The sequence below is a fragment of the Telmatherina bonti genome (genome assembly GCF_933228915.1).
Source record: "Telmatherina bonti genome assembly, chromosome: 17".
In the NCBI taxonomy this organism is placed as follows: Eukaryota; Metazoa; Chordata; class Actinopteri; order Atheriniformes; family Telmatherinidae; genus Telmatherina; species Telmatherina bonti.
Genome location: NC_136615.1, coordinates 35,878,646 through 35,898,816, shown reverse-complemented (window position 1 = coordinate 35,898,816; position 20,171 = coordinate 35,878,646). Strand labels below are relative to the sequence as shown.

At 54.0% G+C, this 20,171-nt stretch overlaps 1 protein-coding gene across 1 annotated transcript in view; it reads left to right on the top strand.

Moving 5' to 3' along the window:
- slc12a2 (solute carrier family 12 member 2) overlaps positions 1-18,776 on the top strand; it is a 69,294-nt gene extending 50,518 nt beyond the window's left edge. Inside the window, exons 21-27 of the mRNA XM_079256601.1 lie at positions 486-533; positions 1,297-1,419; positions 7,159-7,270; positions 14,137-14,223; positions 15,539-15,674; positions 15,750-15,817; positions 17,142-18,776. Coding sequence (XP_079112727.1) covers positions 486-533; positions 1,297-1,419; positions 7,159-7,270; positions 14,137-14,223; positions 15,539-15,674; positions 15,750-15,817; positions 17,142-17,277 — 710 coding nt within the window. The 3' untranslated portion in view covers positions 17,278-18,776. The remainder of the gene's footprint in view (positions 1-485; positions 534-1,296; positions 1,420-7,158; positions 7,271-14,136; positions 14,224-15,538; positions 15,675-15,749; positions 15,818-17,141) is intronic.
- The last annotated feature ends 1,395 nt before the right edge of the window (positions 18,777-20,171 follow it).

Sequence of the window (20,171 nt, the reverse complement as noted above, 5' to 3'; positions counted from 1 at the left end):
GGAGCTGTGGGGGCCTCCACATATAGGGGGCCCTACATGGAGCTGTGGGGGACTCCACATATAGGGGGCCCTACATGAATCTGTGGGGGACTCCACATATAGGGGGCCCTACATGAATCTGTGGGGGACTCCACATATAGGGGGCCCTACGTGGAGCTGTGGGGGCCTCCACATATAGGGGGCCCAACATGGAGCTGTGGGGGACTCCACATATAGGGGGCCCTACGTGGAGCTGTGGGGGCCTCCACATATAGGGGGCCCTACGTGGAGCCCTGCAGTGTACATCCACAGTAACTCACAGATATGAAGTAGGCCCGGTCCTTCAGGTAGAATGCAAACCAGTCCAGAACTGGACCAGAGATTCCCACCAGTAGACGTGGACGTTGACTTTAGGGCGACACCAGCAGCCCCGACGTTTTCTAATGTTCATCAACATTTCACTTCATTATTTCTTTCTCTCTCTCTTTTTGTTCTGTTGTTCTCAGATGATGATGATGATGGCAAAGCTCCGACTCAGCCCCTGTTGAAAAAAGGCAGGAGATCCGCTTCATTTGGACTTTGTCCTTTCCGTCTCTGCTCAGTCTTGATGTTTTTAGCTCTTTCTGTTTCTCTGTGCTCCTTCTGCTGGGTTTATTTCCCATCACCTCATTTCTCCCAGTAACGTCCTGCATCCCGCCATCCGTCTCCTTTCCATCCTCCATCTTTCCAGCCTGCTGCTGCTGCTTGGTTTGGAAGACTAACACGTCACCTTCTCCTCCCTCTGTGTCCAGCTTCTAGCCTGATGCTCAGTCTGAACTTCTCCTGGATGTGGTTGTGCCTTTAATCCATCTCTCACTAGTAGATGTGTTGTGTTGCTTCTTCTCTCTGGAGGTGCTGGTCTTCTGGAGCTTTCTCTTCCAGGTTGTTTTCATGTTTCCAGCTTCTCTTGGTTTCTCTGGCTGTGTTTTCTGCAGAGTGTTCAGAATCACCTTTCAAACCATTTCCCAGTTGCTTTAAAGACCAGTTAAAGTCCTGATCTGATGGTTTTTACCCTGAAGAGACGAACCTCTGCAGGAAAACACGGCTGACAGCTGGCAGTCATGGGATTCAGCAGATTTTCTCCTCGTTTCATTAGAGTCAGCTGTGTTTCAGTTAAACACCATCCTTCAGACACACACAGAAGCAAACGTTAGGGATTTTCCAGTTTGTCCAGTTGGAATAAACACAGTTAGTACATGTCCAGCTCCTCTGAAACCGTCTAATCTAAAGCTTTGTGTCCTGTCTGTCTTTGTGTTTGTGTTTGGGGGTCGTCCTCAGACAAGAAGAGTCCGACGGTTCCTCTGAACGTGTCGGACCAGAGGCTGCTGGAGGCCAGCCAGCAGTTCCAGCAGAAACAGGGGAAGGGTACTGTGGACGTCTGGTGGCTGTTTGATGATGGAGGTGAGCGAGGGGGAACCAGTCCAACCAGTTTGTACATTCAGCTCTGACATCAACTACTCTCTAGTTTCTCATTTGGCCAAATGTCATTTTTCATAAACCCAAGTTGATCAGTATGAAATGTTGTGTTGTCCAGTGTGATGACGGATGGATCGGTGCTGACAGGGCGGATCAGCCCAGCTGGGTGTAAAGACACGCTAAACTCTCCAGGCGTGTCTCACACTCCTCAGATGATGTGATCAGTAGAAATCTGCTCATTGTCATGTCAGTGGCAGCCCACTCTGACACTGTGGGTTCTGCTCATTCCCACTGCAGAACCCACTACATATAACACACATCTGACGGGATTTCCGGATCTTTCTGATGAAACTCTGCAGGCGGGAAATAAGACGTGTCTCCATCAGAACCTTCAGAAACCAAACGGAGCCGAGAGACTTCAGAGACAAACACAGCTGAGGTGGCATTACTGTGTCCATGTAGACCAGGAAAACCCCCATCAGAACCACAACCAGGAAGGAAAACCCCCATCAGAACCACAACCAGGAAGGAAAACCCCCATCAGAACCACAACCAGGAAGGAAAACCCCCATCAGAACCACAACCAGGAAGGAAAACCCCCATCAGAACCACAACCAGGAAGGAAAACCCCCATCAGAACCACAACCAGGAAGGAAAACCCCCATCACAACCAGAACCAGGAAGGAAAACCCCCATCAGAACCAGAACCAGGAAGGAAAACCCATCAGAACCAGAACCAGGAAGGAAAACCCCCATCACAACCAGAACCAGGAAGGAAAATCCCCATCAGAACCACAACCAGGAAGGAAAACCCCCATCAGAACCACAACCAGGAAGGAAAACCCCCATCAGAACCACAACCAGGAAGGAAAACCCCCATCAGAACCAGAACCAGGAAGGAAGACCCATCACAACCAGAACCAGGAACAAAACCCCCATCAGAACCAGAACCAGGAAGGAAAACCCCCATCAGCACCAGAACCAGGAAGGAAAACCCCCATCACAACCAGAACCAGGAAGGAAAATCCCCATCAGAACCACAACCAGGAAGGAAAATCCCCATCAGAACCAGAACCAGGAACAAAACCCCCATCAGAACCACCACCAGGAAGGAAAACCCCCATCACAACCAGAACCAGGAAGGAAAATCCCCATCAGAACCACAACCAGGAAGGAAAACCCCCATCAGAACCACCACCAGGAAGGAAAACCCCATCAGAACCAGAACCAGGAACAAAACCCCCATCAGAACCAGAACCAGGAAGGAAAACCCCCATCAGAACCACCACCAGGAAGGAAAACCCCATCAGAACCAGAACCAGGAACAAAACCCCCATCAGAACCAGAACCAGGAAGGAAAACCCCCATCAGAACCACCACCAGGAAGGAAAACCCCATCAGAACCAGAACCAGGAACAAAACCCCCATCAGAACCAGAACCAGGAAGGAAAACCCCCATCAGAACCAGAACCAGGAAGGAAAATCCCCATCAGAACCACAACCAGGAAGGAAAACCCCCATCAGAACCACAACCAGGAAGGAAAACCCCCATCAGAACCACAACCAGGAAGGAAAACCCCCATCAGAACCAGAACCAGGAAGGAAGACCCATCACAACCAGAACCAGGAACAAAACCCCCATCAGAACCAGAACCAGGAAGGAAAACCCCCATCAGCACCAGAACCAGGAAGGAAAACCCCCATCACAACCAGAACCAGGAAGGAAAATCCCCATCAGAACCACAACCAGGAAGGAAAATCCCCATCAGAACCAGAACCAGGAACAAAACCCCCATCAGAACCACCACCAGGAAGGAAAACCCCCATCACAACCAGAACCAGGAAGGAAAATCCCCATCAGAACCACAACCAGGAAGGAAAATCCCCATCAGAACCAGAACCAGGAACAAAACCCCCATCAGAACCAGAACCAGGAAGGAAAATCCCCATCAGAACCAGAACCAGGAACAAAACCCCCATCAGAACCAGAACCAGGAAGGAAAACCCCCATCAGAACCACCACCAGGAAGGAAAACCCCATCAGAACCAGAACCAGGAACAAAACCCCCATCAGAACCAGAACCAGGAAGGAAAACCCCCATCAGAACCACCACCAGGAAGGAAAACCCCATCAGAACCAGAACCAGGAACAAAACCCCCATCAGAACCAGAACCAGGAAGGAAAACCCCCATCAGAACCACCACCAGGAAGGAAAACCCCATCAGAACCAGAACCAGGAACAAAACCCCCATCAGAACCAGAACCAGGAAGGAAAACCCCCATCAGAACCAGAACCAGGAAGGAAAACCCCCATCAGAACCAGAACCAGGAAGAAAAAACCCATCAGGACCAGAACCAGGCAGGAAAATCTGCATCAGGACCAGAACCAGGCAGGAAAACCCCCATCAGAACCAGAACCAGGAAGGAAAACCCCCATCAGAACCAGAACCAGGAAGGAAAACCCCCATCAGAACCAGAACCAGGAAGGAAAACCCCCATCAGAACCAGAACCAGGAAGGAAAACCCCCATCAGAACCAGAACCAGGAAGAAAAAACCCATCAGAACCAGAACCAGGCAGGAAAACCCCCATCAGAACCAGAACCAGGAAGGAAAACCCCCATCAGAACCAGAACCAGGAAGAAAAAACCCATCAGGACCAGAACCAGGAAGGAAAATCTGCATCAGGACCAGAACCAGGAAGGAAAACCCCATCAGAACCAGAACCAGCAACAAAACCCCCATCAGAACCAGAACCAGGAAGGAAAACCCCCATCAGAACCAGAACCAGGAAGAAAAAACCCATCAGAACCAGAACCAGGAACAAAACCCCCATCAGAACCAGGAAGAAAAAACCCATCAGAACCAGAACCAGGAAGAAAAAACCCATCAGAACCAGAGCCAGGAAGGAAAACCTCCATCAGAACCAGAGCCAGGAAGGAAAACCTCCATCAGAACCAGAGCCAGGAAGGAAAACCCCATCAGAACCAGAACCAGCAACAAAACCCCCATCAGAACCAGAACCAGGAAGAAAAAACCCATCAGAACCAGAACCAGGAACAAAACCCCCATCAGAACCAGGAAGAAAAAACCCATCAGAACCAGAACCAGGAAGGAAAACCCCCATCAGAACCAGAACCAGGAAGAAAAAACCCATCAGAACCAGAGCCAGGAAGAAAAAACCCATCAGGACCAGAACCAGGAAGAAAAAACCCATCAGAACCAGAGCCAGGAAGGAAAACCTCCATCAGAACCAGAACCAGGAAGGAAAACCTCCATCAGGACCACAACCAGGAAGGAAAACCTCCATCAGGACCACAACCAGGAAGAAAAAACCCATCAGGACCAGAACCAGGAAGAAAAAACCCATCAGGACCAGAACCAGGAAGAAAAAACCCATCAGGACCAGAACCAGGAAGGAAAACCCCATCAGAACCAGAACCAGCAACAAAACCCCCATCAGAACCAGAACCAGGAAGAAAAAACCCATCAGAACCAGAACCAGGCAGGAAAACCCCCATCAGAACCAGAGCCAGGAACAAAACCCCCATCAGAACCAGGAAGAAAAAACCCATCAGAACCAGAACCAGGAAGGAAAACCCCCATCAGAACCAGAACCAGGAAGAAAAAACCCATCAGAACCAGAGCCAGGAAGGAAAACCTCCATCAGGACCACAACCAGGAAGGAAAAACCCCATCAGAACCAGAACCAGGAAGAAAAAACCCATCAGGACCAGAACCAGGAAGAAAAAACCCATCAGGACCAGAACCAGGAAGAAAAAACCCATCAGGACCAGAACCAGGAAGGAAAACCCCATCAGAACCAGAACCAGCAACAAAACCCCCATCAGAACCAGAACCAGGAACAAAACCCCCATCAGAACCAGAACCAGGAAGAAAAAACCCATCAGAACCAGAACCAGGCAGGAAAACCCCCATCAGAACCAGAGCCAGGAAGGAAAACCTCCATCAGAACCAGAACCAGGAAGGAAAACCTCCATCAGAACCAGAACCAGGAAGGAAAACCTCCATCAGGACCACAACCAGGAAGGAAAACCTCCATCAGAACCACAACCAGGAAGGAAAACCTCCATCAGGACCAGAACCAGGAAGAAAAAACCCATCAGGACCAGAACCAGGAAGAAAAAACCCCATCAGAACCAGAACCAGGAAGAAAAAACCCATCAGAACCAGAACCAGGAAGAAAAAACCCATCAGAACCAGAACCAGGAAGGAAAACCCCCATCAGAACCAGAACCAGGAAGAAAAAACCCATCAGAACCAGAACCAGGAACAAAACCCTCATCAGAACCAGAACCAGGAAGAAAAAACCCATCAGAACCAGAACCAGGAAGGAAAACCCCCATCAGAACCAGAACCAGGCAGGAAAACCCCCATCAGAACCAGAGCCAGGAAGAAAAAACCCATCAGGACCAGAACCAGGAAGGAAAACCCCCATCAGAACCAGAACCAGGCAGGAAAACCCCCATCAGAACCAGAGCCAGGAAGAAAAAACCCATCAGAACCAGAACCAGGCAGGAAAACCCCCATCAGAACCAGAACCAGGCAGGAAAACCCCCATCAGAACCAGAGCCAGGAAGAAAAAACCCATCAGGACCAGAACCAGGAAGAAAAAACCCATGAGAACCAGAACCAGGCAGGAAAACCCCCATCAGAACCAGAACCAGGCAGGAAAACCCCCATCAGAACCAGAGCCAGGAAGAAAAAACCCATCAGGACCAGAACCAGGAAGGAAAACCCCCATCAGAACCAGAACCAGGCAGGAAAACCCCCATCAGAACCAGAACCAGGCAGGAAAACCCCCATCAGAACCAGAGCCAGGAAGAAAAAAACCATCAGGACCAGAACCAGGAAGAAAAACCCCATCAGGACCAGAACCAGGAAGGAAAATCTGCATCAGGACCAGAACCAGGAAGGAAAACCCCATCAGAACCAGAACCAGCAACAAAACCCCCATCAGAACCAGAACCAGGAAGGAAAACCCCCATCAGGACCAGAACCAGCAACAAAACCCCCATCAGAACCAGAACCAGGAAGGAAAATCTGCATCAGGACCAGAACCAGCAACAAAACCCCCATCAGGACCAGAACCAGGAAGGAAAATCTGCATCAGGACCAGAACCAGGAAGAAAAACCCCATCAGGACCAGAACCAGGAAGGAAAATCTGCATCAGGACCAGAACCAGGAAGGAGTTCTATTCTCCTGGTTCTGGTCGGAGAAAGTGGGTCGATCAGTAGCAGAACCAAGAATCCTGGTGAGAAAACAGAGAAACATCAGATGTTTCTACGTGGAGAGTAAAGAGAACAGAGAGGAGCCCGGTGCGTCCCGGGACGTCTCCCGGTGCGTCCCGGGACGTCTCCCGGTGCGTCCCGGGACGTCTCCCCGTGCGTCCCGGGACGTCTCCCCGTGCGTCCCGGGACGTCTCCCCGTGCGTCCCGGGACGTCTCCCGGTCTGTAGCGGTCAGACCTGAATCTTCACCAGGAGCTGCTTCCTCAGACGGTCTGACGACGTTCTGCTTCATGTTCCACCTTTAGAACCTCACAACTTATGATGGAAGTTTTTCTGAACGATGCGGGTCAGCTGACCTCATGGTGGCGGTCAGCTGACCTCATGGTGGCGGTCAGCTGACCTCTGGGTGATGTCACCATAACCTTCAGCTTGTCTGCAGAGAAACGTCTGACCCCGTCCCCGTCTGTCCTCAGGCCTGACGCTGCTCATCCCCTACCTGCTGACCAACAAGAAGAGGTGGAAGGACTGCAAGATCCGCGTCTTTATCGGCGGCAAGATCAACCGGATTGATCACGACCGACGGGCGTGAGTAGTGCACGTACTGCCGTGAGATAAATAATTCATCTGTTTAGATGTTTAATCCTGCATGATGGGGGCGTGTTCTTTTGATTGACAGCTGTCAGAAATCCTGACGGAGAGACGGTTGTAGCTCCACGCCTTAGCATTCGCCTGCCCACCTCCGTTAGCTCCGGAACAGTCCATCTAGTGGGGGGGGGTCAGACTAAATGATGAGCAAAAATAAGTTTTAATCTTTTTTTGTTTTTAATTTACAAAAATCAGCTAAATCAAAGAATTGTGAGAATCGAAATTTAAATCGAATCGGCACCCAAAACATCGGAATCTAACTGAATCGGGACAAAAGCGTATCGACCCGAACCTGGCGGCGCTGACCCGAACCTGGCGGCGCTGACCCGAACCTGGCGGCGCTGACCCGAACCTGGCGGCGCTGACCCGAACCTGGCGGCGCTGACCCGAACCTGGCGGCGCTGACCTGAACCTGGCGTCGCCGTGGAAACGGGACAGATTTCCCTCCAGTTCCTGTTTGGAAGCGAAGTGAAGTAGAAGCCATGTTGGAACCGTGAGCAGAGGAATCATCTGCTGGACTGGATGTCACGTTACCATTACTCTGTCTGCTTACTGGTTTTAATGGTGAGAAAGCGCCACCAGTTGCTGACTGGAGAGGAGAAGGTGAGTGGAATTCAGGCAGCTGGGCGGCGATGCAAGAGGAAAACCAGTCAGTGATGGTGGCACTGGGTGAAAGAAGACAATCCCAGTACGTACCAGAGAGGCGGTTCGAGACGTTTTCAGGTTGAAGTTGAAGGTGTGACATCACGTCGCCGTGTGACATCACGTCGCCGTGTGACATCACGTCGCCGTGTGACATCACGTCGCCGTGGACGCTCGCAGGCCGGTTGCTGACATTTCACAACATTTAAACTTTCACTTGTGAAAAAAATGGGGCGTAAAGAGTTTGGTTTGTGTGGACGGGACGGATTTTCCTCCGATTTCCCACCTCTGGACGGTAAAACCAGGAAGTTGCACCTGGACCATTCTGGAGCGGAGATCTTATGGTCCGTAGCGGTGGTCGATGCAGCTCGTTTCCCCGACAGCAGGAAGGTGAATTTCCTCTTTAGTTCAGCGTGATTGGATCTCCAGTGGGTCGGACATTATAACATTATATTTTATAATTATAATTATAAGATCAGATGATCGCAGAAAAATCTCTCAAATCTCAACAAAGTAACTTTTCTAAATGTGGAAGTTACTATCAATGTGCATACGTGTACATTTCCACATGCCTGTAATCCGGACCACCTGCAGTTCATCACGGACCCCGCAGCATCTCCGAGCACTCGGAGCGGAACCAGTTCCCTCGTTTAACGAACGCTGTTCGGTGGTGTGGAAGGCAGCTGTTGAGTCCACCAGCAGGACTGGGACACAGAACTGGACAGACTGGGAGGTGTCGAACCCAGACTGGGAGGTGTCGAACCCAGACTGGGTGGTGTCGAACCTAGACTGGGAGGTGTCGAACCCAGACTGGGAGGTGTCGAACCCAGACTGGGTGGTGTCGAACCTAGACTGGGAGGTGTCGAACCCAGACTGGGAGGTGTCGAACCCAGACTGGGAGGTGTCAAACCCAGACGGGGAGGTGTCGAACCCAGACTGGGAGGTGTCGAACCCAGACTGGGAGGTGTCGAACCTAGACTGGGAGGTGTCGAACCCAGACTGGGAGGTGTCGAACCTAGACTGGGAGGTGTCGAACCTAGACTGGGAGGTGTCGAACCCAGACTGGGAGGTGTCGAACCCAGACTGGGAGGTGTCGAACCCAGACTGGGAGGTGTCGAACCTAGACTGGGAGGTGTCGAACCCAGACTGGGAGGTGTCGAACCCAGACTGGGTGGTGTCGAACCCAGACTGGGAGGTGTCGAACCCAGACTGGGAGGTGTCGAACCTAGACTGGGAGGTGTCGAACCCAGACTGGGAGGTGTCGAACCCAGACTGGGAGGTGTCGAACCCAGACTGGGTGGTGTCGAACCCAGACTGGGTGGTGTCGAACCCAGACTGGGAGGTGTCGAACCCAGACTGGGAGGTGTCGAACCTAGACTGGGAGGTGTCGAACCCAGACTGGGAGGTGTCGAACCCAGACTGGGTGGTGTCGAACCCAGACTGGGAGGTGTCGAACCCAGACTGGGAGGTGTCGAACCCAGACTGGGAGGTGTCGAACCCAGACTGGGAGGTGTCGAACCCAGACTGGGAGGTGTCGAACCTAGACTGGGAGGTGTCGAACCCAGACTGGGAGGTGTCGAACCCAGACTGGGAGGTGTCGAACCCAGACTGGGTGGTGTCGAACCCAGACTGGGTGGTGTCGAACCCAGACGGGGAGGTGTCGAACCCAGACGGGGAGGTGTCGAACCCAGACTGGGAGGTGTCGAACCCAGACTGGGAGGTGTCGAACCCAGACTGGGTGGTGTCGAACCCAGACGGGGAGGTGTCGAACCCAGACGGGGAGGTGTCGAACCCAGACTGGGAGGTGTCGAACCCAGACTGGGAGGTGTCGAACCCAGACGGGGAGGTGTCGAACCCAGACGGGGAGGTGTTGAACCCAGACTGGGAGGTGTCGAACCCAGACGGGGAGGTGTCGAACCCAGACGGGGAGGTGTCGAACCCAGACGGGGAGGTGTCGAACCCAGACTGGGAGGTGTCGAACCCAGACTGGGTGGTGTCGAACCCAGACTGGGAGACCTCAGTGACTTCTTCCTGCCTTTCAGGCCGAATAAAGCAGCTTGGAGGCATAAAGTTTGGAAGTGAGAAGAGCAGAAGAAGTAAATGAACAACAGGACAGAAACCAGGATCAGGTTTCCAGTAATTACAGCTGACTGATGGCCTGATACTGGTTTTACTGGTTGGTTTAGATGGAAAGGATCTCAGCCACTTATTGCAGAAACGGGGATTGTGGTTGGTGATAAAAGCTTCCTGTCTCGTCTGTGCAGTCATGTTGCATCAGGACCATTAGGACTCCGTGTTTTTCTTGTCTTTGTGGAAAGCCGTCTCCTTCTGGTGATGCTCTGAACACGGTGAAGGAAGATGGACCATTACTGACATGTCAGCGGTTTAATTAATGGAGGATAGAAATCTGGTGTTTTCTTTTCCACTGCGGGTCAGGAGGAAAGGTTGTGGCACGACCGATAGACTTTCTAACAGAAAACCCGTCGTTTTCTGCCTCCTGTCTCGTCATGTCGGAGTATTATCCAGATAATGGTGAGAAAGTTCTGTTCTGGGGTCGAACACACAGAACACCCCGAGTCTCACCAGTGTTAAGTTATGTAGGATCATTACAAATAAATACTAAATTAAATTACTGATAAGATGTTTTTACTCATTGATTTTTTTATCTTTTAATCCATTTTTATTTAAAAAGTTTTTTTCTTATGTATTTATTCAATATTTATATATTTATATACTTTTCAGTATTTTATTTATTTTATTTCCTTTTGTTGATCTTTCAGAAGACAAACATGTTTGGGCGCATTCCAAACATAACGGCGTGTTTCCTGCATAACATCGCGTTCCCTGCATAACAACGCGTTCCCTGCGTAACAACGCGTTCCCTGCATAACATCGCGTTCCCTGCATAACAACGCGTTCCCTGCGTAACAACGCGTTCCCTGCGTAACAACGCGTTCCCTGCGTAACAACGCGTTCCCTGCATAACATCGCGTTCCCTGCATAACATCGCGTTCCCTGCATAACATCGCGTTCCCTGCGTAACAACGCGTTCCCTGCATAACAACGCGTTCCCTGCGTAACAACGCGTTCCCTGCATAACAACGCGTTCCCTGCGTAACAACGCGTTCCCTACTTAAGGGCACGTTCCCTGCATAACAACACGTTCCCTGCATAACAACGCGTTCCCTACTTAAGGGCACGTTCCCTGCATAACAACGCGTTCCCTGCGTAACAACGCGTTCCCTGCGTAACAACGCGTTCCCTACTTAAGGGCACGTTCCCTGCATAACGCGTTCCCTGCATAACAACGCGTTCCCTACGTAACAACGCGTTCCCTACTTAAGGGCACGTTCCCTGCATAACAACGCGTTCCCTACGTAACAACGCGTTCCCTGCGTAACAACGCGTTCCCTACGTAACGCGTTCCCTGCATAACAACGCGTTCCCTGCGTAACAACGCGTTCCCTACGTAACAACGCGTTCCCTGCATAACAACGCGTTCCCTACGTAACAACGCGTTCCCTGCATAACAACGCGTTCCCTGCGTAACAACGCGTTCCCTACTTAAGGGCACGTCCCCTACGTAAGGGCGCGTTCCCTGCGTAACGCCGCGTTCCCAGCGTAGCGGAGTGTTCCCTACGTAAGGGCGCGTTCCCTACGTAAGGGCGCATTCCCTACGTAAGGGCGCGTTCCCTACGTAAGGGCGCGTTCCCTACGTAAGGGCGTGTTCCCTGCGTAACAACGCGTTCCCTGCGTAACAACGCGTTCCATGCGTAACGCAGTGTTCCCTGTGTAACAGTTCCCTACGTAAGGGCGCGTTCCCTACGTAACAACGCGTTCCCTGCGTAACAACGCGTTCCCTACGTAACGCGTTCCCTACGTAACAACGCGTTCCCTGCATAACAACGCCTTCCCTGCATAACAACGCGTTCCCTGCATAACAACGCGTTCCCTACGTAACAACGCGTTCCCTGCATAACAACGCGTTCCCTGCGTAACAACGCGTTCCCTACTTAAGGGCACGTCCCCTACGTAAGGGCGCGTTCCCTGCGTAACGCCGCGTTCCCAGCGTAGCGGAGCGTTCCCTACTTAAGGGCGCGTTCCCTACGTAAGGGCGCGTTCCCTACGTAAGGGCGTGATCCCTGCGTAACGCCGCGTTCCCTGCGTAACGCAGTGTTCCCTGTGTAACAGTTCCCTACGTAAGGGCGCGTACCCTACATAAGGGCGCGATCCCTGCGTAACAACGCGTTCCCTGCGTAACAACGCGTTCCCTACTTAAGGGCACGTTCCCTACTTAAGGGCACGTTCCCTGCATAACAACGCGTTCCCTACGTAACAACGCGTTCCCTACGTAACAACGCGTTCCCTGCGTAATAACGCGTTCCCTACTTAAGGGCACGTTCCCTGCATAACAACGCGTTCCCTGCATAACAACGCGTTCCCTGCATAACAACGCGTTCCCTGCGTAACAACGCGTTCCCTGCGTAACAACGCGTTCCCTACTTAAGGGCACGTCCCCTACGTAAGGGCGCGTTCCCTGCGTAACGCCGCGTTCCCAGCGTAGCGGAGCGTTCCCTACTTAAGGGCGCGTTCCCTACGTAAGGGCGCGTTCCCTACGTAAGGGCGCGATCCCTGCGTAACGCCGCGTTCCCTGCGTAACGCCGCGTTCCCTGCGTAACGCCGCGTTCCATGCGTAACGCAGTGTTCCCTGTGTAACAGTTCCCTACGTAAGGGCGCGTTCCCTACATAAGGGCGCGTTCCCTGCGTAACAACGCGTTCCCTGCGTAACAACGCGTTCCCTACTTAAGGGCACGTTCCCTACTTAAGGGCACGTTCCCTGCATAACAACGCGTTCCCTACGTAACAACGCGTTCCCTGCGTAACAACGCGTTCCCTACGTAACAACGCGTTCCCTGCGTAACAACGCGTTCCCTACTTAAGGGCACGTTCCCTGCATAACAACGCGTTCCCTGCATAACAACGCGTTCCCTGCATAACAACGCGTTCCCTGCGTAACAACGCGTTCCCTGCGTAACAACGCGTTCCCTACTTAAGGGCACGTCCCCTACGTAAGGGCGCGTTCCCTGCGTAACGCCGCGTTCCCAGCGTAGCGGAGCGTTCCCTACTTAAGGGCGCGTTCCCTACGTAAGGGCGCGTTCCCTACGTAAGGGCGTGATCCCTGCGTAACGCCGCGTTCCCTGCGTAACGCCGCGTTCCATGCGTAACGCAGTGTTCCCTGTGTAACAGTTCCCTACGTAAGGGCGCGTTCCCTACATAAGGGCGCGTTCCCTGCGTAACAACGCGTTCCCTGCGTAACAACGCGTTCCCTACTTAAGGGCACGTTCCCTACTTAAGGGCACGTTCCCTGCATAACAACGCGTTCCCTGCATAACAACGCGTTCCCTACGTAACAACGCGTTCCCTGCGTAACAACGCGTTCCCTACGTAACAACGCGTTCCCTGCGTAACAACGCGTTCCCTACTTAAGGGCACGTTCCCTGCATAACAACGCGTTCCCTGCATAACAACGCGTTCCCTGCGTAACAACGCGTTCCCTACTTAAGGGCACGTCCCCTACGTAAGGGCGCGTTCCCTGCGTAACGCCGCGTTCCCTACTTAAGGGCGCGTTCCCTACGTAAGGGCGTGTTCCCTGCGTAACGCCGCGTTCCCTGCGTAAGGGCGTGTTCCCTGCGTAACGCCGCGTTCCCTGCGTAACAACGCGTTCCCTACGTAAGGGCGCGTTCCCTACATAAGGGCGCGTTCCCTGCGTAAGGCTGCGTTCCCTACATAAGGGCGCGTTCCCTGCGTAAGGCTGCGTTCCCCGCGTAACGCCGCCTTCCCCGCGTAACGCCGCCTTCCCCGCGTAACGCCCCATTCGCCGCGTTGCTCCCTACATAACGGCGTGTTCGCTGCACAGCTGCGTGTCTTGTGAAACAAACTCCTCGGCAGAAGCCGGATGAGTCTTTGTGGCTTGCGGTTCCTTTGCGTCTGAAGTCAGAGGAAATGAATGCGGCTCTACGTGTTTCGGCCTGCAGCGCCGTGTTCAGACGATTTAAACCAGTCTCTCAGGATGACTGGGAGCTCGCTCTGAAAACGCTTCCAGCTGCTTCTCAGATTTATCCCACAGATCCGTGTTCATTCATCTCCCGTCTTCTCCTCTGCAGGATGGCGACTTTGCTGAGCAAGTTCAGGATAGACTTCTCGGACATCACCGTGCTGGGAGACATCAACACCAAGCCTAAGAAGGAGAAGTGAGTTCTGCTCGACACGCCGGCCTCACCGCTTTATATCCAGACTGCAGATGTGCAGAAAGCATGCAGCAAACGTCACTCACACTCATGTCTCAGCAGGAATCCAAACACACACACTGCTGAATGGGTGTGACACGGTCAGAACCAGCTCTGCACAAAGACTGACATTCAGACCAGGAATTTATTTCTTTATGTTGTTTATAAAAGGTTTAAAAATGGATTTTACACAATGGAGACTTTAAACTAATGAAGTGGCTGAAACTTTCTGTCATTTCTGCACTGAGCTCACCTCCTCTACCTGTCCGATGAGTCGGAGAGACTCGACACAACTCTGCACCGGATGAGCTGCTCTCACGGCAACAATCTGGGATGAAGTCGTGTTTCAGGATCAAACAACGGGGCGGCTGGAGGGACGGAGGGATGAAAAACGTTGCTTCCAGTACGACACGGCAGCAGCTGTTAATCATAATGCCCCTCCTGTTCCGTTCAGTAGAGTAGAGTAGAGGCGGTGCAGATGATGGCAATAAGATTCAGGAAGCCTGTGCAGATTTGCAGACGTGTTTACGACTCCATTAAATGGACCAAACAGCCTCTGGAGTTCTGCACAGTGACTTTGAGTCAGGTGTGTTGGAGCAGGGAGACATGGAAAACATGCAGGATTGTGGCCCTTGGGGACCGGAGCTGGACCGGATAAAAAGAGGAACCGATGAAGCCGATGAGGGTGGGGGTGTGCTGCCCTCTGCTGGTGTGTTGTTGTGAAAACATCTGACCGCCATTTAATCAGTTCTGATAAACTGATCAGTTATCAGCAGAATCAGCTGGAAACTTCCATAAAATAACGTAAATAAAAAGAGTTCAAACTGGAAAAATCTCCATTCCAAACATTAAAGTTGTTCCGCTGGTCCGTCTGCAGATTTACCAAACCTGAAAAGCAGGTTTCCTTTTTGGCCTCCAGCGGTCGTTTATTTCCCATCGATCACATGGAAACCGTTAGAAATAGAAAAACCAAAGGAACTCTGCTACGTATAATGTTCTGCAAAAGGGAATTACAGGGTTAAATGTGTAAAACAGGAAAGTTAAAGTAGATTTTCTGATTCTAAAAAAGCTCAGTAGAAAAGTCCAGCTGGTAAAATAAAAGCACAGGGACTGCCCAGCAGAACCACGCTCTGTCCTTCCACAGGGTCTCACTAGTCCAGATTCCAGGGGATTAAACCATAAAAAGTCAATTTTTAGTTCAGTTTTAGTTCAGCCCGTTTATAAAACCCGGTTTGACCCGGCTGTGGAGACGCCTCGCTAACCCTGTGTGTGGTTGCAGCGTGACGGCCTTCGAGGAGATGATCGAGCCTTATCGGTTAAATGACGACAACATGGAGATGGAGACGGCAGAGAGGCTGAAAAACAGCGAGCCCTGGAGGATCACAGACAACGAGGTGGAGCTGTACCGAGCTAAGGTCCGTTAGCCGCCTGCAGGTTGGTTCTGATCCGCTCCGCTCCAGACTGAACGTACAACTGTGTTTGTTCCTCAGACCAACCGTCAGATCCGACTCAACGAGCTGCTGCAGGAGCACTCCAGCACGGCCAACCTCATCGTCATGTAAGCTGTCTCTCCATCCGTCCGTCCGTCTGTCTCTCCATCCGTCCGTCTGTCTGTCTCTCCATCCATCCGTCTGTCTGTCTCTCCATCCGTCCGTCTGTCTCTCCATCCGTCCATCCGTCTCTCCATCCGTCCGTCTGTCTCTCCATCCGTCCGTCCGTCTGTCTGTCCATCCGTCCATCTGTCTGTCCATCCGTCCATCTGTCTGTCCATCCGTCCGTCCGTCTGTCTGTCCATCCGTCCATCTGTCTGTCCATCCGTCCATCTGTCTGTCCATCCGTCCGTCTGTCTCTCCGTCCGTCCGTTTGTCTGTCTCTCCGTCCGTCCGTTCATCTGTCTCTCCGTCCGTCTCTCCATCTGTCCGTCTGTCTCCATCCGTCCGTCTGTCTCTCCATCCGTCCATCCGTCTGTCTGTCCATCCGTACGTCTGTCTGTCCATCCGTACGTCTGTCTGTCCATCCGTCCATCTGTCTGTCTCTCCATCCGTCCGTCCGTCTGTCTGTCCATCCGTACGTCTGTCTGTCCATCCGTACGTCTGTCTGTCCATCCGTCCGTCCGTCTGTCTCTCCATCCGTCCGTCCGTCTGTCTCTCCATCCGTCCGTCCGTCTGTCTCTCCATCCGTCCGTCCGTCTGTCTGTCCATCCGTACGTCTGTCTGTCCATCCGTACGTCTGTCTGTCCATCCGTCCATCTGTCTGTCCATCCGTTCGTCTGTCTCTCCGTCCATCCGTTCATCTGTCTCTCCGTCCGTCTCTCCATCTGTCCGTCTGTCTCTCCATCCGTCCGTCCGTCTCTCCATCCGTCCGTCTGTCTCTCCATCCGTCCATCTGTCTGTCCATCCGTCCGTCCGTCTGTCTCTCCGTCCGTCCGTTCGTCTGTCTCTCCGTCCGTCTCTCCATCCGTCCGTCTGTCTCTCCATCCGTCCGTCTGTCTCTCCGTCCGTCCGTCTGTCTCTCTCCATCCATCCATCTGTCCATCTGTCTGTCTGTCTCTCCGTCCGTCCGTCCGTCTGTCTCTCCATCCATCTGTCTCGCCATCCATCCGTCTGTCTGTCCATCCGGCGTTCCCAGGTGGACAAAGTGTCCATCCATCTATGATCGATAGAACTATTGGGGGAGATTTCACTATTATTGCTGACGTCCACATCCATCGGAGTGAAACATTGATCCGGATGAACCTGATCGGCTCAAATCTTTCCAACATTTTACATGAAGCTTTTTTTTTTTAAAACTGTGTCCTTGTATCCATGGAAACGCGGTTTGTGATGCCTGATCGGTCTCCATGTTGGTCTCTGACCTGTTCTCCATCTCCCCCGCGCCTCCAGGAGTCTGCCGTTGGCCCGGAAGGGCGCCGTGTCCAGCGCGCTCTACATGGCCTGGCTGGAGGTGCTGTCCAAGGACCTGCCGCCCATCCTCCTGGTGCGTGGCAACCACCAGAGCGTCCTCACCTTCTACTCCTAGAGGAGCGGGGATGAAACTCACCTTTTTAACTCTCACATCCTGCATCTGGAAACACAAACACACACACACACACACACGCATCACAGTCCAAATATTCACACACACACACTCCAGAGACAGTAGACACAGCAGCCACCAGTGGAAACCACGGCGACACCGAGGAGGAAGTGATGTTGGTTGAGGTGTGATGGAGGAATGTCAGGGTCACGGTGGGAACTTCCCACTCAGCTCCTCTTATTTATCCCACCATCTTTTCTCTCGTAGCTCTAGTTTCTTCTCATTTGCCATCCCAGCAGGTCGGGTTCTGTCGGCATGCACGGGTCCGGTCAGCTCCCAGAACCGCACCCAACACTTTGATGTCACTTTTTCCGTTTTTTGGACCAGCCGTCGTCTCTGTTGCAGCAATAACGGTTCTGTTTGTGTAAAACTCGGAGAGCAGCGTGCAGAACGCGCCTCTGAAGCCTTATGGACGTGCCTTCCGGTTGGATGTGACGGAAAACCTGCTCACTAGTGGTGGATCTTTCGGACTGTCGCGGTTTTTATTCGATTCTTTCTTAGTTGTGCGCGTGGGTTGCAGGACTTGTCTTTTCTTTGGGGTGGTAGTTTGGGGTTTTTCTTGGATCTTTTTCTCTTCGGGTCTTCCTTTATAAAAGCAGAGTAATGGAGACGGTTTGTGTTTCAGAGCAACGCCGTGATGATGCCGTTTTATCCGCCTTCTTCCCCTCTAAACGCTCCTGCTGATGGAAAACTTGCCTTAATGAAAGGATGATTGTTGAAGGTTTGGTTGCTCTGAAGCCGGCGGTTCTGTGGGCGATGCAGAGAGGAATCCATCGTTGTGTTCACATCGGTCTGAACCTTCTGATTGGTCCGCCGATCCTCCACCTGTCCAGCGTCAGTCACGCGGACGGCGAGAAGAAGAAACACGGAGTCCACGCGTGCGGGTGGAGATTTACCTCTATGCATCTGAGCTGTGCGACATCGTCGTGTCATTCTCATCTGACCGTCGGCATTGACTCGTAGCCTTTGTCATCGTAGCCGTCGTCATGGTGACGTGGCTCCGCTAAAAGCCATATAGAAGCGACTTCCCGGTCTGATGCTCGTGTTCCTGGGGACCCCGTGTTTTTCCTGCGTCGCGCTCCGAGTGGTCAAACGTCTCTGAATCTGAAGAAACAATCATCGACAGCGATGAACGCGTTTGTGGTCGTCATAAATCTCTGCAGGCGGCCGGGTTCGGGTTTGGCTCCGGGTCCGGCTCTGGCTCCGGGTCCGGCTCTGGCTCTGGCTCCGGCTCCGGCTCCGGGTTTGGCTCCGGGTCCGGCTCTGGCTCCGGGTCCGGCTCCGGCTCCGGCTCCGGCTCTGGCTCCGGGTCCGGCTCCGGCTCCGGCTCCGGCTCTGGCTCCGGCTCCGGCTCCGGCTCCGGGTCCGGGTTTGGCTCCGGCTCTGGCTCTGGCTCCGGCTCCGGCTCCGGCTCCGGGTTTGGCTCCGGGTCCGGCTCTGGCTCCGGCTCCGGCTCCGGCTCTGGCTCCGGCTCCGGCTCCGGGTCCGGGTTTGGCTCTGGCTCCGGCTCCGGCTCCGGGTCCGGGTTTGGCTCCGGCTCCGGCTCCGGCTCCGGGTTTGGCTCCGGCTCCGGGTTTGGCTCCGGCTCCGGCTCTGGCTCCGGGTCCGGCTCCGGGTCCGGGTCCGGCTCCGGGTTTGGCTCCGGCTCCGGGTTTGGCTCCGGCTCCGGGTCCGGCTCCGGGTTTGGCTCCGGGTCTGGGTCCGGCTCTGGCTCCGGCTCCGGGTCCGGGTTTGGCTCCGGCTCCGGCTCCGGCTCTGGCTCCGGGTTTGGCTCCGGCTCCGGGTCCGGCTCCGGGTTTGGCTCCGGCTCCGGCTCTGGCTCCGGGTCCGGCTCCGGCTCCGGGTTTGGCTCCGGGTCCGGGTTTGGCTCCGGGTCCGGGTCCGGGTCCGGCTCCGGGTCCGGCTCCGGCTCCGGCTCCGGCTCCGGGTCCGGCTCCGGCTCCGGGTTTGGCTCCGGGTCCGGGTTTGGCTCCGGGTCCGGGTTTGGCTCCGGGTCCGGGTCCGGCTCCGGGTTTGGCTCCGGCTCCGGGTCCGGCTCCGGGTCCGGCTTCGGGTTTGGCTCCGGCTCCGGGTCCGGGTCTGGGTCCGGATCCGGGTTTGGCTCCGGGTCCGGGTCCGGGTTTGGCTCCGGGTCCGGGTTTGGCTCCGGCTCCGGGTCCGGGTTTGGCTCCGGCTCCGGGTCCGGCTCCGGGTCCGGGTCCGGGTTTGGCTCCGGCTCCGGCTCCGGGTTTGGCTCCGGCTCCGGCTCCGGCTCCGGGTTTGGCTCCGGGTCCGGGTCCGGGTTTGGCTCCGGGTCCGGGTCCGGGTTTGGCTCCGGGTCCGGGTCCGGCTCCGGGTCCGGGTCCGGGTTTGGCTCCGGCTCCGGCTCCGGGTTTGGCTCCGGCTCCGGCTCCGGCTCCGGGTTTGGCTCCGGGTCCGGGTCCGGGTTTGGCTCCGGCTCCGGCTCCGGGTTTGGCTCCGGGTCCGGGTCCGGGTCCGGGTCCGGGTCTGGCTCCGGGTCCGGGTCCGGGTCCAGATGCAGGCGGTGGAACCAGCTTCTTCTTATTTTGCCAGCAACAAGCAGCTTTAGCTTCACCTTTCTTCCATGTCTCACGACGGTATGCAACCTGCAGAGGAATGTCCACACAGCTCGGGTCCGATGAATGTACTGTATCATAACGAGCTGTCGGGAAGAGAAAAGTCTGTTCGGCGTTTCCTCCGTCAGCACAGCAGACACACCTGGTCACACACCTGGACCAAGCAGGGAAAACCGCTCAGATCTGAAGAAAGTAGCGGCAGGAATGTCAGAATGTAAACTACAGCGGTTTCTTTAAAATGCTTCAATTCAAGCTGATTTA